At 44.0% G+C, this 24,899-nt stretch overlaps 2 protein-coding genes across 5 annotated transcripts; both read right to left on the reverse strand.

Annotated features, from left to right (window-relative positions):
• Window positions 1-8,266: 8,266 nt before the first annotated feature.
• On the reverse strand, window positions 8,267-11,652 carry LOC110530846 (trafficking protein particle complex subunit 1). Of its 3 annotated transcripts, none has more exons than XM_090183289.1 (5): window positions 11,616-11,652; window positions 10,867-10,965; window positions 10,509-10,579; window positions 9,076-9,214; window positions 8,267-8,625 (listed from the first exon to the last, which is right to left on the reverse strand). In XM_090183289.1, the coding sequence occupies exons 2-5, from the start codon at window positions 10,963-10,965 to the stop codon at window positions 8,497-8,499; spliced, it is 438 nt and encodes a 145-aa protein (XP_090039415.1). In that variant the 5' UTR covers window positions 11,616-11,652; the 3' UTR covers window positions 8,267-8,496. The 3 variants fall into 3 exon arrangements, with proteins under 3 accessions (XP_090039415.1, XP_036842892.1, XP_090039416.1); XM_036986997.2 differs by having other exon boundaries at window positions 11,355-11,633; XM_090183290.1 differs by lacking the exons at window positions 8,267-8,625; window positions 11,616-11,652 and adding exons at window positions 8,865-8,960; window positions 11,355-11,604.
• A 6,333-nt stretch (window positions 11,653-17,985) lies between these two features.
• On the reverse strand, window positions 17,986-21,921 carry LOC149980706 (trafficking protein particle complex subunit 1-like). 2 transcript variants are annotated; one of them, XM_090183292.1, is made up of 5 exons: window positions 21,856-21,921; window positions 21,107-21,205; window positions 20,749-20,819; window positions 19,227-19,365; window positions 17,986-18,756 (listed from the first exon to the last, which is right to left on the reverse strand). In XM_090183292.1, exons 2-5 carry the CDS (start codon window positions 21,203-21,205, stop codon window positions 18,628-18,630), a joined length of 438 nt encoding a protein of 145 aa, XP_090039418.1. In that variant the 5' UTR covers window positions 21,856-21,921; the 3' UTR covers window positions 17,986-18,627. The 2 variants fall into 2 exon arrangements, with proteins under 2 accessions (XP_090039418.1, XP_090039417.1); XM_090183291.1 differs by having other exon boundaries at window positions 21,595-21,877.
• Window positions 21,922-24,899: the final 2,978 nt, after the last annotated feature.

Genomic DNA, 24,899 nt, shown 5'->3' on the forward strand with positions numbered 1-24,899 from the left:
TTATTGGTTTATCTTGTTAGAGGGCGGGATCTGAAGTTCTGCCGCGTTCAAGTGCTATTGGAAACTTCGCAACTTCCCGAGTTAAACAGAACATATGTTATTTGCGTAGAGCTATCTATTGATTGATTCTCATACTTCTCAAGAGGGAAATTCAGGATCATCTTTCACCGATGATTTAGAAAGTCAGACGGGAAGATTGCGGAAGCTGGTGTTCTGTTTGAAACAGATGGCGTATCGAGTGGAGATGAGAAGGATTGGTTTTCGGTGGTGAATATAAGGACACAAAATAAATAATGTGGTAGTGGACTCTAATAAATCCAATATAAATTCGGTTTATATTTTGGTCGGAGTGAGGGTTTTGAATCAATGTTGTTACCTGGGAGATCCGTTTGAATTGTGTATGAAAATCGTGTATGCATTGGATGCGGTGGCATCGGTGAGAGTAACGAGGAAGTGAGCTTGTCATGGTTTTCTGTGTATCCGTGAAACGGAAGGAGCGTACTCTGCGCCTCAAAAAGATATCGGATTGGAATGTGTCGTGTGGATCTTCGAAGCAGCACACCTTTTAAGGGGTTTATCTCTGGGGTGGCGCTAAAAGTCAATGCCAAGGAAATGGTTGGTGCACACCGATTGGTCGATGGATCCTTTCATTTGTTTTTTTGAAGAAGAGTCTCTCCCTTCACACATGTGCTTGGGTTATGTGATATAAATTGCCAGCAGATCCAACTCGCTTTCTTAAAGTTGCACTAGGATCAGACCACATTCTTGTGTAGATTATAGGTGGCTAAAAGCTCCACTCCGTCAACCGATGTGCGTGCATGTGGGCGGAGTCTGGGGCGGAGGGCGGAGTCTGTTTTATTGAGGCAGCTTGCACTTTTGTCCACATCGTTGTTGCGTTCCACCCAGAATAGAAAGTCGCCTTGTGTGGTTTATATCCACTAGGAGGAGCCAGAGTAGCGTACCAAGCAAGAGCATGCATGGACCAACTGGCAAGTGTCTTCACTGACATATTCAACCTCTCCCTGACCGAGTCTGTAATACCTACATTTTTCAAGCAGACCACCATAGTCCCTGTGCCCAAGGAAGCGAAGGTAACCTGCCTAAATGATTACCACCCCGTAGCACTCACGTCAGTAGCCATGAAGTGCTTTGAAAGGCTGGTAATGGCTCACATCAACACCATTATCCCAGAAACCTCTAGACCCACTCCAATTCGAAATCCACCCCAACAGGGGCTCCCAAGTGGCACAGCAGTCTAAACCACTGCATCTCGGTGCTAGAGGCACCACTACAGACCCTGGTTCAAATCCAGGCTGTATCACAACTGACCGCTATTGGGAGTCCCATAGGGCGGCACACAATTGGCCCAGTGTCGACCGGGTTTGGCAAGTTAGGACATCATTGTAAGTAAGAATTTGTTCTTAACTGACTTGCCTGGTTAAATAATGTTTTTGTTTTTTTAAACAGATGATGCCATTTCTATCCACTCCACACTGCCCTTTCCCACCTGGACAAAAGGAACACCTATGTGAGAATGCTGTTCATTGACTACAGCTCAGCGTTCAACACCATAGTGCCCTCAAAGCTCATCACTAAGCTAAGGACCCTGGGACTAAACACCTCCCTCTGCAACTGGATCCTGGACTTCCTGACGGGCTGCCCCCAGGTGGTGAGGGTAGGTAACAACCAAACTGCCATGCTGATCCTCAATACTAGATCCCCTCAGGGGTGCTTTGTTGACGACACAACTATGGTGGGTCTGATCACCGACAACAATGAGACAGGGAGGAGGTCAGAGAACTGGCAGTGTTGTGCCAGAACAACAACCTCCCCATCAAAGTGATAAAGACGAAGGAGCTGATCGTGGACTACAGGATAAGGAGGAACAGGCCCCCATTAACACTACGGGCTGTAGTGAAGCGGGTCGAGAGTTTCAAGGTCCTTGGTGTCCACATCACTAACAAGCTATCGTGGTCCAAACACATCAAGAAAGTCGTGAAAAAGGGCACGACAAAACCTTTTTCCTTTCAGGAGACTGAAAAGATTTGGCATGGGTCTCCAGATCCTCAACACGTTCTACAGCTGCACCATCGAGAGCATCCAGACCGGTTGCATCACCGCCTGGTACGACAACTGCTCAGCATCTGACCATAAGGCACTACAGAGGGTAGTGCGCACGGCCCAGTACATCACTGGGGCCAAGCTTCCTGCCATCCAGGAACTACAGTGGCAAGAAAAAAATATGTGAACCCTTTGGATTTACCTGGATTTACCTGGATTTACCTGGATTTACCTGGATTTACCTGGATTTACCTGGATTTCTGCATAAATTGGTCATCAAAATTTATCTGATCTTCATCAAGTCACAACAGACAAACACAGTGTGCTTAAACTAATAACACACAAATTATTGTATTTTTCTTGTCTATATTGAATACATAATTTAAACATTCACAGTGTAGGTTGGATAAAGTATGTGAACCCCTAGGCTAATGACTTCTCCAAAAGCTAATTGGAGTCGAGAGTCAGCTAACCTGGAGTCCAATCAATGAGACGAGTTTGGAGATGTTGGTTCGAGCTGCCCTGCCCAATAAAAAACACTCACATTTGAATTTGCTATTCACAAGAAGCATTTCCTGATGTGAACCATGCCTTGAACAAAAAGCTGGAAAGGGTTACAAAGTATCTCTAAAAGCCTCGACGTTCATCAGTCCACGGTAAGACAAATTGTCTATAAATGGAGAAAGTTCAGCACTGTTGCTACTCTCCCTAGGAGTGGCCGTCCTGCAAAGATGACTGCAAGAGCACAGCGCAGAATGCTCAGTGAGGTTAAGAAGAATCCTAGAGTGTCAGTTAAAGACTTATAGAAATTTTGAGTTGAGTTGTTTGCAAGGAACACACAACACTATTTGTAGAGAAACAAAAGGCACAGCAACATCAAAACCTCATCCCAACTCCAGAGTCTGGTGGAGGGAGCATCATGGTTTAGGGCTGCTTTGCTGCCTCAAGGCCTGGACAGCTTGCTATCATCGATTGAAAAACAAATTCCAAAGTTTATTAAGACATTTTGCAGGAGAATGTAAGGAGAACCTGTATGCCAATTGAAGCTCAACAGAAGATGGGTGATGCAACAAGACAACAGAATGGCTTCAACAGAAGAAAATACGCCTTCTGGAGTGGCCCAGTTAGAGTCCTGACCCCAACCCGATTGAGATGCTGTGGCATGACCTCGAGAGAGGAGTTAACACCAGACAACCCAAGAATATTGCTGAACTGAAACAGTTTTGTAAAGAGGTCTGATCCGCAACTACAGAAAACATTTGGTTGAGGTTATTACTGCCAAAGGAGGGTCAACCAGTTATTAAATCCAAGGGTCCACATACTTTTCCCATCCTGCACTGTGAATGTTTACACGGTGTGTTCAATGAAGACATGAAAACGTATCATTGTTTGTAATTTATTAGTATAAGCAGACTGTGTTTGTCTCTTGATGTGATTTAGATGATCAGATCAAATTGTATGACCAATTAATGCAGAAATCAAGGTCATTCCAAAGGGTTCACATACTTTTTCTTACCACTGTATCGGTACCTCCTGTATATACTAGGTGGTGTCAGAGGACTGTACCGGTACCTCCTGTATATACTAGGTGGTGTCAGAGGACTGTACCGGTACCTCCTGTATATACTAGGTGGTGTCAGAGGACTGTACCGGTACCTCCTGTGTTTTTAGCCTCTGTATTGTTATTGTGTTACTTTTTATTTGATTTTTTACTTTAGTTTATTTAGTAAATATTTTCTTAACTATTTATTGAACTGCATTGGTTAAGGGCAGTAAACATTTCATGGTAAGGTTCTCACCTGCTGTATTCAGCGCACGTGACAAACACACTTTGATTTCATCTAGGCTGGGCGGCATATACAGTAGTGTATAGGATAATATATATATATATATATATATATATGTGTATACAATAAGTTTTGTATTGATTCCTATGTTGTTGATGTAAATAATATGTGTTGGTCTGTGGTGTCTAATGAGGAGCAACCAGATACTGCACTTGACACATTTATGAACTTGCTTATTCCAGTTACCAATAAGCACCAGTAAGAAAATGACTGTAAAAACGGTTAAATCCCTGTGGATTGATTAGGAATTGAAAAAGCACTTTTTGACCAAGAAGCTGAGTGATGGAGTGCTGCATCAGATGACCTGGCCTCCACAATGTAGAAAATAGTCAAAATAAAAAAAAGCTTGAATGAGTAGGGTGTTGTAAAACGCTGGACCGGTAGTGTATATATAAATACAATGCATTCAGAAAGTATTCAGACCCATTGACTTTTTACACATTTTATTACGTTACAACCTTATTCTAAAATTGATTTAAATTGTTTTTTTTCCCTCTCATCAATCTACACACAATAGCCCATAATGACATCACAATACCCCATAATGACATCACAATACCCCATAATGACATCACAATACCCCATAATGACATCACAATACCCCATAATGACATCACAATACCCCATAATGACATCACAATACCCCATAATGACATCACAATACCCCATAATGACATCACAATACCCCATAATGACAAAGCAAAAACTGTTTTTTAGAATTTTTTGCTAATGTATTAAAAACTGAAAATGGAAATATCACATTTACATAAGTATTCAGACCCTTTACTCAGTACTTTGTTGAAGCACCTTTGGCAGCGATTACAGCCTCAAATCTTCTTGGGTATGACGCTACAAGCTTGGCACACCTGTATTTTGTGAGTTTCTCCCATTCTTCTCTGCAGATCCTCTCAAGCTCTGTCAGGTTGAAGGGGAGTGTCGCTGCACAGCTATTTTCAGGTCTCTCCAGAGATGTTTGATCGGGTTCAAGTCCGGGTTCTGGCTGGGTCACTCAAGGACATTTAGAGACTTGTCCCCAAGCCACTCCTGCATTGTCTTGGCTGTGTGCTGTGATAGAAAAATTACATATTTACCTGGTTTGTTTGATAATTAATACTTAACAAATAGGACATTTCTGTTCTGTTTAATTCTGTGTTTCTGTAAAGAGAAGGTTTCCACTCTAGCTTCCTGCAGTTAGTCTGGGCATAAGGGCAAGGAAAAATGGGTTTTGCTGGAGATGGCTTGAGCTGACAATGACTTGGTGATAATTACCTACAGCTGGCATTCCATAGACAAGATGTGGTGTGTGTGACCCAGATAGAGAGAGCCTGGAACGGTTTAGAACAATGCCTTATTGTCTCATCTTCCTGGCATCTGGGAAACTGAGCCGGGTGTAGATAACCAAGGTGGCTTATGGGAAGGTTAGAAATGACTGACTAAGCATTTTTTAGGGCCTATATAACATGTGTTTTTAATTTTCAATTGGGTTCTCAGCCTAACAGTCAAAACTGTTGGGTTGACGATTTGATTATTTTCAATAATTAATTGATATTAAATAAAGATGATTGTTTGAAGAAATTACCAAGTCTCTCTCAGTACTGAATTTCCATGACAGTACGTAATACTATCATCCGCATGTACACAAGAATATTACGTTGTCTTGTGCTTAGGGTCGTTGTCCTGTTGGAAGGCCTTTATGGTGATGGGAGAACCTTCCAGAAGGACAACCATCTCCAGATGAACTCTGGAGCTTTGTCAGAGTGACCATCGGGTTCCTGGTCACCTCCCTGACCACCTCCCTTCTCCCCCGATTGCTGAGTTTGGCTGAGCAGCCAGCTCTAGGAAGAGTCTTGGTGGTTCCAAACTTAATCCATTTAAGATTGATGGAGCCCCCTGTGTTCTTGGGGACCTTCAATGCTGCAACCGTTTTGCAACCGTTTTTTTTGGTACCCTTCCCCAGATCTGACTCGACACAATCCTGTCTCGGAGCTCTACGGACAATTCCTTCGACCTCATGGCTTGGTTTTTGCTCTGACATGCACTGTCAACTGTGGGACCTTATATAGACAGACAGGTGTTTGCCTTTCCAAATCATGTCCAATCAATTGAATTTATCACAGGTGGACTCCAAGTTGAAGAAACATCACAAGGATGATCAATGGAAACAGGATGCACCTAAGCTCAATTTCGAGTCTCATATCAAAGAGTCTGAATATTTATGTAAATTATTCTAAAAACCTCTTTTTGCTTTGTCATTCTGGGGTATTGTGTGTCGATTGATTAGGAAAACATGTAATTTCATCAATTTTAGAATAAGTCTAACGTAACAAAATGTGGAATAAGAGGAGGACCATCCTCAGTGAATTTCATAAAAATGGTAAAACATTAAAAGTTATCCTTTTTAGATAAAACTATACTAAATATATTCATGCCAACAAATAATTGATTAAAACAGTTTTGCAATGAAGGTCTACAGTAGCCTCAACAGCACTCTAAGGTAGCACCATGGTGTAGCAGGAGGAAAGCTCCTAGGAGGCTCATGGTTCTCACCCCCTTCCATGGACTTACACAGTCATTATGACAACTTCCGGAGGACGTCCTCCAACCTATCAGAGCTCTTGCAACATGAACCGACATGTCCACCCAATCAAAGGATCAGAGAATGAAAGCATCAGCTAGAGAACTGAAAGCATCAGCTACAGCTAGCTAGCACTGCAGTGAATAACATGATGAATCTAGTACTGAAAGCATCAGCTACAGCTAGCTAGCACTGCAGTGAATAACATGTGGTGAATAGTTGACTCAGAGAAATTAAATAGTTGAACAGTTTTGAACAAAATATTTGTTTTTCCACTTTCAGTTTCATTAACTTAGCTAGCACATGCAGCCAGCTAGCTTAGCCTACTCAGAGGGATGTTATGTTAGCTAGCTGGCTATAACAAAGGGATGCTATGTTAGCTAGCTGGCTATGACAGAGGGATGCTATGTTAGCTAGCTGGCTATAACAGAGGGATGCTATGTTAGCTAGCTGGCTATAACAGAGGGATGCTATGTTAGCTAGCTGGCTATAACAGAGGGATGCTATGTTAGCTAGCTGGCTATAACAGAGGGATGCTATGTTAGCTAGCTGGATATAACAGAGGGATGCTATGTTAGCTAGCTGGCTATAACAGAGGGATGCTATGTTAGCTAGCTGGCTATAACAGAGGGATGATATGTTAGCTAGCTAGCTATAACAGAGGGATGCTATATTAGCTAGCTGGCTATCCAACACAACACTGGAACCCTTCCAATTCAAGGTAAGCTTTTGGTTTTATTAATTTATTGCCACCGGGTTTACTAACGCGTTAGTTCTATTAGCTACTTTAGCTAATAAGGCTAATAAGGTGACAACTATATAGGCTGTGTGTAGCAATTATGACATGGTTTGGCATGGAAAGATTTTTTCTCCTGGCCACATACGGCTGATGTGTTGTGCATTGAAGTCCACAAAAGAAGGGAAAAGGTGAGAGAAGAACGTATAGATGCGAGAAGGAATACAACGTGGCTGCTATGAAAGTGAACTGTGTTTCACACGTGATCAAGGGTGTATTTATATTTTAGACGATTCTGTTACGTTTCTTAAACGGAAACAAAACGGGGATAAACATGCCTGAATTTGTCCAATAGAAACTCTCGTTTGCAACTGTTGGACTAATGATTACACCCTAGATCAACTAGATGCAGGCAAGTGTGAAAGGAGGTTTTGAATGGGTCACTGTCACCTCAAATATTTATCTTGTCCTGCGTTGTTGTAAATAAATAAATATGTTGTAAATAAGGCCATGCTTATGAATAGATAAATCGCCCTCCCTCGTCATAAACGGCACTGACCGCCACAGATATATATTCCGGGGATTAAAGTGATATCCCATTATACGCCACCTGATCACCACGGTAACACGTCCTGTTACCCAGAACCCCCAAGGTCAGAGGTCAACAGTGACGGTGTTATCACCCTTAATCAGCCAATCAATGACCTGATTTTGACCTGAGTAATCAAAAGGTTGTAACTAATACAAAGTTTACAGTGTTCAGAGTGTGTGTGTGTGTGTTCAGAGTGTGTGTGTGTGTGTGTTTAGTGTGAGTGTGTGTGTTCAGAGTGTGTGTGGGTGTGTTCAGAGTGTGTTTAGTGTGTATGTGTGTTTAGTGTGGGTGTGTGTGTGTTTAGTATGTGTGTTCAGAGTGTGTGTGTGTGGTTAGTGTGTGTGTGTGTTTAGTGTGTGTGTGTTTAGTGTGTGTGTTTAGTGTGTGTGTGTGTGTCCATCGTAGTGGAGGATGAAAGTGCTCCTCTCACAGAACAGAAACATGTCATCACGTTGTTCAGGTTTACTGAGATGGTTCTATTTAATACAACAACCAACATTCTGTTACTAACAAATAAATACATGATTACACCCCTCACAACCCCAGACAACCCCACCCCCAAATGTGTGCGCGTTTGGTTTGCGTGCGGTGTGTGTGTGCAATGCGTACATGTTTGTCTCCTCTGTGTGTGTGTGTGTGTGTGATGCGTACATGTTTGTCTCCTCACTGTGTGTGTGTGTGTGTGTTATGCAGCGCGGGGGCTGAAGAAGGGCAGGGCTCGGATGTAGAGGTCCAGTCTAGTAGAGAAGAGGTCAGAGGACAGCTGCTCCCCCAGAACACACAAAGGATTCTTCACTATGTACTCTACATACAGCTGGAATAGAGACAGAGATTATAATACTACATACAGCTGGAATAGAGAGCGAGACAGAGGTTATAATACTACATACAGCTGGAATAGAGAGCGAGAGAGGTTATAATACTACATACAGCTGGAATAGAGAGAGAGGTTATAATACTACATACAGCTGGAATAGAGAGAGATAAGTTATAATACCACATACAGCTGGAATAGAGACACAGACAGAGGTTATAATACTATATACAGCTGGAATAGAGATACAGAGGTTATAATACTACATACAGCTGGAAGAGAGAGACAGAGGTTATAACACACAGAGGATTCTTCACTATGTACTCTACATACAGTGAGAGTGGGAGAGAGAAAGAGAGAGAGAGAAGAGGGGGGAGAGAGAAAAGAGAGGGAGAGAAGAGAGGGGGAGGGAGAGAGGAATACTGGGTTACTTACGCCCCCCATGCTTACCGTGCTGTATATCTGGTGCAGTATATCTTTAGCGTTGGGAACTCCCAGGTCTGTGTTCATTATGATCTTGATGCCAGTAGCTGTCTCATAGTAGTGCAGTTTATACTTGCTGGTCTGAAAGGTCAAGAAACCATCCTTCCTGTGGAGGGGTTAAGGGTAAACAACAGTGAAGGAAGCTGCATAGGCTACTAAACCTTCATACGACTACTCAGAGCAAATCTTAAGACTTCCAATCGTTGAATATAAGATTCAGGAGGATGACCACGCAAGACTGATGTTAACACATACCATACCCATCCATACCACCCACCCAGCCATCCATCCATCCATCCATCCATACAGCCCACCCATCCATACCACCCACCCATCCATCCACCCATACCACCCACCCACCCATCCATCCATACCACCCACCCATCCATCCATACCACCCATACCATACACACCACCCACCCATACCACCCACCCATCCATACCACCCATCCATCCATACCACCCATCCATCCATACCACCCACCCACCCATCCACACCACCCATCCACCCATCCATCCATACCACCCACCCATCCATCCACCCATACCACCCACCCACCTATCCATCCATACCACCCACCCATCCATACCACCCATCCATACCATACACACCACCCACCCATACCACCCACCCACCCTTCCATCCATACCACCCAACCATACCACCCATCCATCCACCCACCCACACCATCCATCCATCCATACCACCCACCCACCCATCCTTACCACCCACCCATCCATACCACCCACCCATACATACCACCCATCCATTTACCCACCCATACCACCCAGCCCTCCATAACACCCATCCATCCATACCACCCATACCACCCACCCATCCATACCACCCACCCATACCACCCACCCTTCCATCCATACCACCCATCCACCCACCCACCCATCTATACCACCCACCCATCCATACCACCCATCCATCCTTACCGCCCACCCATACCACCCACCCATACATACCACCCATCCATACCACCCACCCACCCATACCACGCATCCATCCATAACACCCACCCATCCATACCACCCACCCACCCACCCATACATACCACCCACCCATCCATACCACCCATCCATATCACCCACCCATACCACCCACCCTTCCATCCATACCACCCATCCACCCACCCATACATACCACCCACCCATACCACCCATCCATCCATACCACCCACCCATACCTCCAACACCACCAATCCATCCATCCATACCACCCACCCATACCATCCACCCATCCATACCACACACCCACCCATACCATCCATCCACCCATCCATACCACCTACACATACATACCACACATACATACCACCCACCCATACATACCACCCATGCCATCCACCCACACCACCCATACATACCACCCACCCATCCACTCTGAAGGATACATATCCAGGGGAGACATCTTGCTGCAGAAGGATCTAATGGAGAACAGCATCCCATACATCAGCTTAAACTCCTGGGAGAGAGAGAGAGACATGAGGGAGAGAGAAACCAGTCTAGACAATTGTATCACTTATGTTATAATAAGGTCTGTATGAAACAAACTTGTATGGGTGGATATGAAGATGGGTGGTATGTATGGGTGGTATGAAACACTATGTAGTCTATACGAAACACTATGAAGCCTGTATGGATGGTTATGAAGATGGGTGGTATGTATGGGTGGGTGGGTGGTATGAAAAACGATGAAGCATGAATTAAGCGTTATGAAGCCTGTATGTCACGTTATGCCTCCTGTCTCACCTCTTCCTTGGAAATGCCGGCCTGTTTCTTGCGGTTCCACTCCCCATAGTGCAAACAGCTTCCGTTACGATCAAAGATGTACAGGTTATGAACCGTCATCTATACAGGGGTCAGAGGTTAAAGGTCAGGGTTCACTTCGACCACAACTGGTGACATTGTGAATCCTTTATATTGCCTTTATAGTCATGTGATGGCTAACCATGAAACTAGCCCTATTATGAATTGCAAGACAGAGCGAGGAATTACTACGTCAATCTTTGTCATTATTTTTGGACTCTCCCTTACTAAATATTCGCCTTGCAACTAACTACAATATAAACGAGTGTGTGTGATGTTGCTATTGAGCTAACGTTGGCTAGGTAGCTAAACATTCAAGATATCTAGTTACACTGCGCTATCTGTGTCGTTACTAGCATTCTCTAACTTCGAAAATAACTAACAAATAACTATTAATAAAGAGAATTAGTCGAGAATCAAAAACTGTTCACCTTTCTCTTCCTGTTTCTTACAGAAATACCTCAAAAGAGACGCCCCTTCTACTGCCTGACGATAAAAAGTCTGCCAAAACTCGTTCGTTCCGGGTATGAAATTAATGATTGGAAGGAGAGCAAAATACTATAAGAATAGAATAGTATGTCTGTTTGTGCTACTATTTTACACATCAAGATAGAATTTGTTCGATAATTTCAGAAAGGCACTCCATAAACCGCGTTGTTTTGTCAAGCTACGTGAGGAGATGCGCTACTTACGTACACGTGCTCCAACTCGACTATTTCTTCCGTATCTTTGGTATCCACATAGACCCGTACGCCGGGTTGCCATGTTCGCGATTTTCTGGTTTACTTAGAAGACGATGTCGGGGGTGAAGATGTAATGGTCGCGGGTTTAGGGTGTTTGGGCTAGTTTTAAATTACACCTCGGCCGCAATGGCAATTTCTTAAAAATATATACCTAACAAAAATATAAACGCAACAATTTCAACGATTTTACCGAGTTACAGTTTATATGAGGAAATCAGTCAATTCATTAGGCCCTAATGTATGGAATTTCACATGACTGGGGGTTCAGCATGGTGGGCATGGGGAGCCAGGCCCAGCCAATCAGAATTAGTTTTCACCACAAAAAGGGCTTTATTACAGACAGAAATACACCTCAGTTTCATCAGCTGTCTGGTCTCAGATGACCCCGCAGGTGAATAATTTTATTTTTAATTTAACCTTTATTTAACCAGGTATTCTAGTTGAGAACATGTTTTCATTTACAACTGCGACCTGGCCAAGATAAAGCAAAGCAGTGTGACACAAACAACAACACAGAGGTACACATGGAATAAACAAACGTACAATCGATAATACAATAGAAAAATCTATATACAGTGTGTGCAAGTGAGGTAAGATTAGGGAGGTGAGGCAATAAATAGGCCATAGTGGCGAAGTAATCACAATTTAGCATTAAACACTGGAGTGATAGATGAGCAGAAGATGAATGTGCAAGTAGACATACTGGGGTGCAAAGGAGCAGAAAAAAAACTATGGGGATGAGGTAGTTGGGTGGGCTATTTACAGACGGGCTGTGTATAGGTGCAATGATCTGTAAGCTGCTCTGACAGCTGATGCTTAAAGTTAGTGAGGGAGATATGAGTCTCCAGCTTCAGTGATTTTTGCAATTCGTTCAAGTCATTGGCGGCAGAGAACTGGAAGGAAGGTGGCCAAAGTTGGAATTGGCTTTGGGGATGACCAGTGAAATATACCTGCTGGAACGCGTGCTACAGGTGGGAGTTTCTATGGTGACCAGTGAGCTGAGATAAGGCAGGGCTTTACCTAGTAAAGACTTATAGACGACCTGGAGCCAGTGGGTTTGGCGACGAATATGAAGCGAGGGCTAGTCAACGAGAGCATAGAGGTCGCAGTGGTGGATAGTGTATGGGGCTTTGGTGACAAAATGGATGGCACTGTGATAGACTGCATCCAATTTGCTGTGTTGGAGGCAATTGTGTAAATGACATCGCCGAAGTCAAGGATCGGTAGGATAGTCAATTTGGCAGCATGAGTGAAGGAGGCTTTCTTGCGAAATAGGAAGCCGATTCTAGATTTAATTTTGGATTGGAGATGCTTAATGTGAGTCTGGAAGGAGAGTTTACAATCTAACCAGACATCCAGGTATTTGTAGTTGTCCACATATTCTAGGTCAGAACCGTCCAGAGTAGTGATGCTAGTTGGGCGGGCAGCAATCGGTTGAAGAGCATGCACTTAGTTTTACTAGCATTTAAAAGCAGTTGGAGGCCACGGAAGGAGTGTTGTATGGCGTTGAAGGTCGTTTGGAGGTTTGTTAGCACAGTGTCCAAAGAAGGGCCAGAAGTATACAGAATGGTGTCATCTGCGCAGAGGTGGATCAGAGAGTCACCAGCAGCAAGAGCGACATCGTTGATATATACAGAGAAAAGAGTAGGCCTGAGAATTGAACCCTGTGGCACCCCATAGAGACTGCCAGAGGTCCGGACAACAGGCCCTCCGATTTGACACACTGAACTCTGTCTGAGAAGTAGTTAGTGAACCAGGCAAGACAGTCATTTGAGAAACCAAGGCATTTGAGTATGCCAATATGAATGCGTGATTGACAGAGTCGAAAGCCTTGGCCAGGTCGATGAATACGGCTGCACAGTATTGTCTTTTATCGATGGCGGTTATGATGTCGTTTAGGACATTGAGTGTGGCTGAGGTACACCCGTGACCAGCTCGGAAACTAGATTGCATAGTACGGTGGGGATTCGAAATGGTCAGTGATCTGTTTGTTAACTTGGCTTTCAAAGACCTTAGAAAGGCAGGGTAGGATAGATATAGGTCTGTAACAGTTTGGGTCTAGAGTGTCTCCCCTTTTGAAGAGGGGGATGACCGCGGCAGCTTTCCAATCTTTAGGGATCTCGGACGATATGAAAGAGAGGTTGAACAGGCTAGTAATAGGGGCTGCAACAATTGCGGATAAATTTAGAAAGAGAGAGTCCAGATTGTCTAGCCCTGCTGATTTGTAGGAGTCCAGATTTTGCAGATTTTTTTTCCCCCCAGTGCCTCTGCATCTCTCCCCAGCAGGACAAGTGTTGCCAAACAGGTGTTTAGCTTCCCCAGTGCCTCTGCATCTCTCCCCAGCAGGACAAGAGTTGCCAAACGGGTGTTTAGCTTCCCCAGAGCCTCTGCATCTCTCCCCAGCAGGACAAGAGTTGCCAAACAGGTGTTTAGCTTCCCCAGAGCCTCTGCATCTCTCCCCAGCAGGACAAGAGTGGCCAAAAAGGTGTTTAGCTTCCCCAGTGCCTCTGCATCTCTCCCCAGCAGGACAAGAGTTGCCAAACGGGTGTTTAGCTTCCCCAGTGCCTCTGCATCTCTCCCCAGCAGGACAAGAGTGGCCAAACGGGTGTTTAGCTTCCCCAATGCCTCTGCATCTCTCCCCAGCAGGACAAGAGTGGCCAAACGGGTGTTTAACTTTCCCAGTGCCTCTGCATCTCTCCCCAGCAGGACAAGAGTTGCCAAACGGGTGTTTAGCTTCCCCAGAGCCTCTGCATCTCTCCCCAGCAGGACAAGAGTGGCCAAAAAGGTGTTTAGCTTCCCCAGTGCCTCTGCATCTCTCCCCAGCAGGACAAGAGTGGCCAAACGGGTGTTTAACTTTCCCAGTGCCTCTGAAAGTGAGGAGAGGATATTCTCAGCTGCTGGCTGGCTCTCCAGAAACCATGCATGAGCCTGAAGCCACAGAGTGGCCAAACTCATTTTTCTAAAAATGAATTTAAAAAATAAATTCAAAGGCAATAATAGAGTCATTTTTTAATTTAATTTGTATTTAATTCTAAGTATATCACAGCATATATGCTCAATTCTTAGACTATTGTCACGACTTCCACCGAAGTCGGCTCCCCTCCTTTGTCATGTTCTAACCTTAGTTATTTTGTTATGTCTTTGTTTTAGTATGGTCAGGGCGTGAGTTGGGTGGGTAGTCTATGTTCTTTTGTTGTCTTGGTTTTAGTATGGTCAGGGCGTGAGTTGGGTGGGTAGTCTATGTTCTTTTGTTGTCTTTGTTTTAGTATGGTCAGGGCGTGAGTTGGGTGGGTAGTCTATGTTCTTTTGTTGTCTTGGTTTTAGTATGGTCAGGGCGTGAGTTGGGGTGGGTAGTCTATGTTCTTTTGTTGTCTTGGTTTTAGTATGGTCAGGGCGTGAGTTGGGTGGGTAGTCTATGTTCTTTTGTTATGTCTTTGTTTTTGTATGGTCAGGGCGTGAGTTGGGTGGACAGTCTATGTTCTTTTGTTATGTCTTGGTTTTTGTATGGTCAGGGCGTGAGTTGGGTGGACAGTCTATGTTCCTTTTTCTATAATTTGGGATTTCTGTGTTTGGCCTGGTATGGTTCTCAATCAGAGGCAGCTGTCAATCGTTGTCCCTGATTGAGAACCATACTTAGGTAGCCTGGTTTCACTTTTGAGTTATGGGTGATTCTTTTCCTTGTCAGTGTTTGTGCCACACGGGACTGTTTTGTTTGTTTCGTTATTTCACGTTGTTATTTTGTAGTTTAGTGTTCATGTAAATAAAGTATCGTTATGGACACTTACCACGCTTATAGTAAACCATATCAACTGCTTATAGTAAACCATATCAACTGCTTATAGTAAACCATATCAACTGCTTCTAGTAAACCATACCAACTGCTTATAGTAAACCATACCAACTGCTTATAGTAAACCATATCAACTGCTTCTAGTAAACCATACCAACTGCTTATAGTAAACCATATCAACTGCTTCTAGTAAACCATACCAACTGCTTATAGTAAACCATATCAACTGCTTATAGTAAACCATACCAACTGCTTATAGTAAACCATACCAACTGCTTATAGTAAACCATACCAACTGCTTATAGTAAACCATATCAACTGCTTCTAGTAAACCATACCAACTGCTTATAGTAAACCATATCAACTGCTTCTAGTAAACCATACCAACTGCTTATAGTAAACCATATCAACTGCTTCTAGTAAACCATACCAACTGCTTATAGTAAACCATACCAACTGCTTATAGTAAACCATACCAACTGCTTATAGTAAACCATATCAACTGCTTATAGTAAACCATATCAACTGCTTCTAGTAAACCATACCAACTGCTTATAGTAAACCATACCAACTGCTTATAGTAAACCATACCAACTGCTTATAGTAAACCATACCAACTGCTTATAGTAAACCATATCAACTGCTTCTAGTAAACCATACCAACTGCTTATAGTAAACCATATCAACTGCTTCTAGTAAACCATACCAACTGCTTATAGTAAACCATATCAACTGCTTCTAGTAAACCATACCAACTGCTTATAGTAAACCATACCAACTGCTTATAGTAAACCATACCAACTGCTTATAGTAAACCATATCAACTGCTTCTAGTAAACCATATCAACTGCTTATAGTAAACCATACCAACAGCTTATAGTAAACCATACCAACTGCTTATAGTAAACCATATCAACTGCTTATAGTAAACCATACCAACTGCTTATAGTAAACCATATCAACTGCTTATAGTAAACCATATCAACTGCTTATAGTAAACCATACCAACAGCTTATAGTAAACCATACCAACTGCTTATAGTAAACCATACCAACTGCTTATAGTAAACCATATCAACTGCTTATAGTAAACCATACCAACTGCTTATAGTAAACCATACCAACTGCTTATAGTAAACCATATCAACTGCTTCTAGTAAACCATATCAACTGCTTATAGTAAACCATACCAACAGCTTATAGTAAACCATACCAACTGCTTATAGTAAACCATATCAACTGCTTATAGTAAACCATACCAACTGCTTATAGTAAACCATATCAACTGCTTATAGTAAACCATATCAACTGCTTATAGTAAACCATATCAACTGCTTATAGTAAACCATACCAACAGCTTATAGTAAACCATACCAACTGCTTATAGTAAACCATACCAACTGCTTATAGTAAACCATATCAACTGCTTATAGTAAACCATACCAACTGCTTATAGTAAACCATACCAACTGCTTATAGTAAACCATACCAACTGCTTATAGTAAACCATACCAACTGCTTACAGTAGTAAACCATATCAACTGCTTGTAGTAAACCATACCAACTGCTTACAGTAGTAACTGACTAAGCATTTTTTAGGGCCTATATAACATGTGTTTTTAATTTTCAATTGGGTTCTCAGCCTAACAGTCAAAACTGTTGGGTTGACGATTTGATTATTTTCAATAATTAATTTATATTAAATAAAGATGATTGTTTGAAGAAATTACCAAGTCTCTCTCAGTACTGAATTTCCATGACAGTACGTAATACTATCATCCGCATGTACACAAGAATATTACGTTGTCTTGTGCTTAGGGTCGTTGTCCTGTTGGAAGGCCTTTATGGTGATGGGAGAACCTTCCAGAAGGACAACCATCTCCAGATGAACTCTGGAGCTTTGTCAGAGTGACCATCGGGTTCCTGGTCACCTCCCTTCTCCCCCGATTGCTGAGTTTGGCCGAGCAGCCAGCTCTAGGAAGAGTCTTGGTGGTTCCAAACTTAATCCATTTAAGATTGATGGAGCCCCCTGTGTTCTTGGGGACCTTCAATGCTGCAACCGTTTTTTTTGGTACCCTTCCCCAGATCTGACTCGACACAATCCTGTCTCGGAGCTCTACGGACAATTCCTTCGACCTCATGGCTTGGTTTTTGCTCTGACATGCACTGTCAACTGTGGGACCTTATATAGACAGACAGGTGTTTGCCTTTCCAAATCATGTCCAATCAATTGAATTTATCACAGGTGGACTCCAAGTTGAAGAAACATCAGTTTACAGTGTTCAGAGTGTGTGTGTGTGTGTGTGTTTAGTGTGTGTGTGTGTTCAGAGTGTGTGTGGGTGTGTTCAGAGTGTGTGTGTGTTTAGTGTGGGTGTGTGTGTGTTTAGTATGTGTGTGTGTGTTCAGAGTGTGTGTGTGTGTGGTTAGTGTGTGTGTGTGTTTAGTGTGTGTGTGTGTGTGTGTGTGTGTGTCCATCGTAGTGGAGGATGAAAGTGCTCCTCTCACAGAACAGAAACATGTCATCACGTTGTTCAGGTTTACTGAGATGGTTCTATTTAATACAACAACCAACATTCTGTTACTAACAAATAAATACATGATTACACCCCTCACAACCCCACCCCCAAATGTGTGCGCGTTTGGTTTGCGTGCGGTGTGTGTGTGTGTGTGATGCGTACATGTTTGTCTCCTCTGTGTGTGTGCGATGCGTACATGTTTGTATCCTCTGTGTGTGTGTGTGCGATGCGTACATGTTTGTATCCTCTGTGTGTGTGTGTGATGCGTACATGTTTGTCTCCTCTGTGTGTGTGCGATGCGTACATGTTTGTATCCTCTGTGTGTGTGTGTGTGTGATGCGTACATGTTTGTCTCCTCTGTGTGTGTGTGCGATGCGTACATGTTTGTATCCTCTGTGTGTGTGTGTGCGATGCGTACATGTTTGTCTCCTCTGTGTGTGTGTGCGATGCGTACATGTTTGTATCCTCTGTGTGTGTGTGTGTGTGTGTGATGCGTACATGTTTGTCTCCTCTGTGTGTGTGTGTGTGTGTGTGATGCGTACATGTTTGTATCCTCTGTGTGTGTGTGTGCGATGCGTACATGTTTGTCTCCTCTGTGTGTGTGTGTGTGTGTGTGCGATGCGTACATGTTTGTCTCCTCACTGTGTGTGTGTGTGTTATGCAGCGCGGGGGCTGAAGAAGGGCAGGGCTCGGATGTAGAGGTCCAGTCTAGTAGAGAAGAGGTCAGAGGACAGCTGCTCCCCCAGAACACACAAAGGATTCTTCACTATGTACTCTACATACAGCTGGAATAGAGACAGAGATTATAATACTACATACAGCTGGAATAGAGAGACCGAGGTTATAATACTACATACAGCTGGAATAGAGAGCGAGACAGAGGTTATAATACTACATACAGCTGGAATAGAGAGCGAGTGAGGTTATAATACTACATACAGCTGGAATAGAGAGAGAGGTTATAATACTACATACAGCTGGAATAGAGACACAGACAGAGGTTATAATACTACATACAGCTGGAATAGAGATACAGAGGTTATAATACTACATACAGCTGGAAGAGAGAGACAGACAGAGGTTATAACACACAGAGGATTCTTCACTATGTACTCTACATACAGTGAGAGTGGGAGAGAGAAAGAGAGAGAGAAGAGGGGGGAGAGAGAGAAGAGGGGGGAGAGAGAAAAGAGAGGGAGAGAAGAGAGGGGGAGGGAGAGAGGGATACTGGGTTACTTACGCCCCCCATGCTTACCGTGCTGTATATCTGGTGCAGTATATCTTTAGCGTTGGGAACTCCCAGGTCTGTGTTCATTATGATCTTGATGCCAGTAGCTGTCTCATAGTAGTGCAGTTTATACTTGCTGGTCTGAAAGGTCAAGAAACCATCCTTCCTGTGGAGGGGTTAAGGGTAAACAACAGTGAAGGAAGCTGCATAGGCTACTAAACCTTCATACGACTACTCAGAGCAAATCTTAAGACTTCCAATCGTTGAATATAAGATTCAGGAGGATGACCACGCAAGACTGATGTTAACACATACCATACCCATCCATACCACCCACCCATCCATACCACCCACCCAGCCATCCATCCATCCATCCATCCATCCATCCATACCACCCACACATCCATACCACCCACCCATACCACCCACCCACCCACCCACCCATCCACACCACCCACCCATCCATACCACCCACCCAGCCATCCATCCATCCATCCATACCACCCACCCATCCATCCATACCACCCACCCATCCATCCATACCACCCACCCATCCCACCCACCCATCCATCCATCCATACCACCCACCCAGCCATCCATCCATCCCACCCACCCACCCACCCACCCATCCACACCACCCATCCACCCATCCATCCATACCACCCACCCATCCATCCACCCACCCACCTATCCATCCATACCACCCACCCATCCATACCACCCATCCATACCATACACACCACCCACCCACCCTTCCATCCATACCACCCACCCATACCACCCACCCAACCATACCACCCATCCATCCACCCACCCACACCATCCATCCATCCATACCACCCACCCATCCTTACCACCCACCCATCCATACCACCCACCCATACATACCACCCATCCATTTACCCACCCATACCACCCAGCCCTCCATAACACCCATCCATCCATACCACCCATACCACCCACCCATCCATACCACCCACCCATACCACCCACCCTTCCATCCATACCACCCATCCACCCACCCACCCATCTATACCACCCACCCATCCATACCACCCATCCATCCTTACCGCCCACCCATACCACCCACCCATACATACCACCCATCCATACCACCCACCCACCCATACCACGCATCCATCCATAACACCCACCCATCCATACCACCCACCCACCCACCCATACCACCCATACATACCACCCACCCATCCATACCACCCATCCATATCACCCACCCATACCACCCACCCTTCCATCCATACCACCCATCCACCCACCCATACATACCACCCACCCATCCACCCACCCATACCACCCATCCATCCATACCACCCACCCATACCTCCAACACCACCAATCCATCCATCCATACCACCCACCCATACCATCCACCCATCCATACCACCCACCCACCCATACCATCCATCCACCCATCCATACCACCTACACATACATACCACACATACATACCACCCACCCATACATACCACCCATGCCATCCACCCACACCACCCATACATACCACCCACCCATCCACTCTGAAGGATACATATCCAGGGGAGACATCTTGCTGCAGAAGGATCTAATGGAGAACAGCATCCCATACATCAGCTTAAACTCCTGGGAGAGAGAGAGAGACATGAGGGAGAGAGAAACCAGTCTAGACAATTGTATCACTTATGTTATAATAAGGTCTGTATGAAACAAACTTGTATGGGTGGATATGAAGATGGGTGGTATGTATGGGTGGTATGAAACACTATGTAGTCTATACGAAACACTATGAAGCCTGTATGGATGGTTATGAAGATGGGTGGTATGTATGGGTGGGTGGGTGGTATGAAAAACGATGAAGCATGAATTAAGCGTTATGAAGCCTGTATGTCACGTTATGCCTCCTGTCTCACCTCTTCCTTGGAAATGCCGGCCTGTTTCTTGCGGTTCCACTCCCCATAGTGCAAACAGCTTCCGTTACGATCAAAGATGTACAGGTTATGAACCGTCATCTATACAGGGGTCAGAGGTTAAAGGTCAGGGTTCACTTCGACCACAACTGGTGACATTGTGAATCCTTTATATTGCCTTTATAGTCATGTGATGGCTAACCATGAAACTAGCCCTATTATGAATTGCAAGACAGAGCGAGGAATTACTACGTCAATCTTTGTCATTATTTTTGGACTCTCCCTTACTAAATATTCGCCTTGCAACTAACTACAATATAAACGAGTGTGTGTGATGTTGCTATTGAGCTAACGTTGGCTAGGTAGCTAAACATTCAAGATATCTAGTTACACTGCGCTATCTGTGTCGTTACTAGCATTCTCTAACTTCGAAAATAACTAACAAATAACTATTAATAAAGAGAATTAGTCGAGAATCAAAAACTGTTCACCTTTCTCTTCCTGTTTCTTACAGAAATACCTCAAAAGAGACGCCCCTTCTACTGCCTGACGATAAAAAGTCTGCCAAAACTCGTTCGTTCCGGGTATGAAATTAATGATTGGAAGGAGAGCAAAATACTATAAGAATAGAATAGTATGTCTGTTTGTGCTACTATTTTACACATCAAGATAGAATTTGTTCGATAATTTCAGAAAGGCACTCCATAAACCGCGTTGTTTTGTCAAGCTACGTGAGGAGATGCGCTACTTACGTACACGTGCTCCAACTCGACTATTTCTTCCGTATCTTTGGTATCCACATAGACCCGTACGCCGGGTTGCCATGTTCGCGATTTTCTGGTTTACTTAGAAGACGATGTCGGGGGTGAAGATGTAATGGTCGCGGGTTTAGGGTGTTTGGGCTAGTTTTAAATTACACCTCGGCCGCAATGGCAATTTCTTAAAAATATATACCTAACAAAAATATAAACGCAACAATTTCAACGATTTTACCGAGTTACAGTTTATATGAGGAAATCAGTCAATTCATTAGGCCCTAATGTATGGAATTTCACATGACTGGGGGTTCAGCATGGTGGGCATGGGGAGCCAGGCCCAGCCAATCAGAATTAGTTTTCACCACAAAAAGGGCTTTATTACAGACAGAAATACACCTCAGTTTCATCAGCTGTCTGGTCTCAGATGACCCCGCAGGTGAATAATTTTATTTTTAATTTAACCTTTATTTAACCAGGTATTCTAGTTGAGAACATGTTTTCATTTACAACTGCGACCTGGCCAAGATAAAGCAAAGCAGTGTGACACAAACAACAACACAGAGGTACACATGGAATAAACAAACGTACAATCGATAATACAATAGAAAAATCTATATACAGTGTGTGCAAGTGAGGTAAGATTAGGGAGGTGAGGCAATAAATAGGCCATAGTGGCGAAGTAATCACAATTTAGCATTAAACACTGGAGTGATAGATGAGCAGAAGATGAATGTGCAAGTAGACATACTGGGGTGCAAAGGAGCAGAAAAAAAACTATGGGGATGAGGTAGTTGGGTGGGCTATTTACAGACGGGCTGTGTATAGGTGCAATGATCTGTAAGCTGCTCTGACAGCTGATGCTTAAAGTTAGTGAGGGAGATATGAGTCTCCAGCTTCAGTGATTTTTGCAATTCGTTCAAGTCATTGGCGGCAGAGAACTGGAAGGAAGGTGGCCAAAGTTGGAATTGGCTTTGGGGATGACCAGTGAAATATACCTGCTGGAACGCGTGCTACAGGTGGGAGTTTCTATGGTGACCAGTGAGCTGAGATAAGGCAGGGCTTTACCTAGTAAAGACTTATAGACGACCTGGAGCCAGTGGGTTTGGCGACGAATATGAAGCGAGGGCTAGTCAACGAGAGCATAGAGGTCGCAGTGGTGGGTAGTGTATGGGGCTTTGGTGACAAAATGGATGGCACTGTGATAGACTGCATCCAATTTGCTGTGTTGGAGGCTATTGTGTAAATGACATCGCCGAAGTCAAGGATCGGTAGGATAGTCAATTTGGCAGCATGAGTGAAGGAGGCTTTCTTGCAAAATAGGAAGCCTATTCTAGATTTAATTTTGGATGGGAGATGCTTAATGTGAGTCTGGAAGGAGAGTTTACAATCTAACCAGACATCGATGCATTTGTAGTTGTCCACATATTCTAGGTCAGAACCGTCCAGAGTAGTGATGCTAGTCGGGCGGGCAGCAATCGGTTGAAGAGCATGCACTTAGTTTTACTAGCATTTAAAAGCAGTTGGAGGCCACGGAAGGAGTGTTGTATGGCGTTGAGGCCCTCCGATTTGACACACTGAACTCTGTCTGAGAAGTAGTTGGTGAACCAGGCGAGACAGTCATTTGAGAAACCAAGGCATTTGAGTCTGCCAATATGAATGCGTGATTGACAGAGTCTAAAGCCTTGGCCAGGTCGATGAATACTGCTGCACAGTATTGTCTTTTATCGATGGCGGTTATGATGTCGTTTAGGACCTTGAGTGTGGCTGAGGTACACCCGTGACCAGCTCGGAAATTAGATTGCATAGTACGGTGGGGATTCGAAATGGTCAGTGATCTGTTTGTTAACTTGGCTTTCAAAGACCTTAGAAAGGTAGGGTAGGATAGATATAGGTCTGTAACAGTTTGGGTCTAGAGTGTCACCCACTTTGAAGAGGGGGATGACCGCGGCAGCTTTCCAATCTTTAGGGATCTCGGACGATATGAAAGAGAGGTTGAACAGGCTAGTAATAGGGGCTGCAACAATTGCGGATAAATTTAGAAAGAGAGAGTCCAGATTGTCTAGCCCTGCTGATTTGTAGGAGTCCAGATTTTGCAGATTTTTTTTCCACCCAGTGCCTCTGCATCTCTCCCCAGCAGGACAAGAGTTGCCAAACGGGTGTTTAGCTTCCCCAGTGCCTCTGCATCTCTCCCCAGCAGGACAAGAGTGGCCAAACGGGTGTTTAACTTCCCCAGTGCCTCTGCATCTCTCCCCAGCAGGACAAGAGTGGCCAAACGGGTGTTTAACTTTCCCAGTGCCTCTGCAAGTGAGGAGAGGATATTCTCAGCTGCTGGCTGGCTCTCCAGAAACCATGCATGAGCCTGAAGCCACAGAGTGGCCAAACTCATGTTTCTAAAAATGAATTTAAAAAATAAATTCAAAGGCAATAATAGAGTCATTTTTTAATTTAATTTGTATTTAATTCTAAGTATATCACAGCATATATGCTCAATTCTTAGACTATTGTCACGACTTCCGCCGAAGTCGGCTCCCCTCCTTTGTCATGTTCTAACCTTAGTTATTTTGTTATGTCTTTGTTTTAGTATGGTCAGGGCGTGAGTTGGATGGGTAGTCTATGTTATTTTGTTGTCTTTGTTTTAGTATGGTCAGGGCGTGAGTTGGGTGGGTAGTCTATGTTCTTTTGTTGTCTTGGTTTTAGTATGGTCAGGGCGTGAGTTGGGTGGGTAGTCTATGTTCTTTTGTTGTCTTGGTTTTAGTATGGTCAGGGCGTGAGTTGGGGTGGGTAGTCTATGTTCTTTTGTTGTCTTGGTTTTAGTATGGTCAGGGCGTGAGTTGGGTGGGTAGTCTATGTTCTTTTGTTATGTCTTTGTTTTTGTATGGTCAGGGCGTGAGTTGGGTGGACAGTCTATGTTCTTTTGTTATGTCTTGGTTTTTGTATGGTCAGGGCGTGAGTTGGGTGGACAGTCTATGTTCCTTTTTCTATAATTTGGGATTTCTGTGTTTGGCCTGGTATGGTTCTCAATCAGAGGCAGCTGTCAA

Source organism: Oncorhynchus mykiss, chromosome 9 (genome assembly GCF_057628025.1).
Source record: "Oncorhynchus mykiss isolate SJ-2025 chromosome 9, ASM5762802v1, whole genome shotgun sequence".
NCBI classification, from domain to species: domain Eukaryota; kingdom Metazoa; phylum Chordata; class Actinopteri; order Salmoniformes; family Salmonidae; genus Oncorhynchus; species Oncorhynchus mykiss.

Excerpts from the sequence above, each read along its gene's own strand:
- LOC149980706 (XM_090183292.1), bottom strand. The coding sequence starts at position 21,205 with ATGACGGTTCATAACCTGTACATCTTTGATCGTAACGGAAGCTGTTTG. Across the intron at positions 20,820-21,106 it reads CCGGCATTTCCAAGGAAGAG|GAGTTTAAGCTGATGTATGG; the intron begins GTGAGACAGGAG and ends TCTCTCTCCCAG. Across the intron at positions 18,757-19,226 it reads TGCACCAGATATACAGCACG|CTGTATGTAGAGTACATAGT; the intron begins GTAAGCATGGGG and ends TCTCTATTCCAG.
- LOC110530846 (XM_090183289.1), bottom strand. The coding sequence starts at position 10,965 with ATGACGGTTCATAACCTGTACATCTTTGATCGTAACGGAAGCTGTTTG. Across the intron at positions 9,215-10,508 it reads AAGATGTCTCCCCTGGATAT|GAAGGATGGTTTCTTGACCT; the intron begins GTATCCTTCAGA and ends ACCCCTCCACAG. Across the intron at positions 8,626-9,075 it reads TGCACCAGATATACAGCACG|CTGTATGTAGAGTACATAGT; the intron begins GTAAGCATGGGG and ends TCTCTATTCCAG.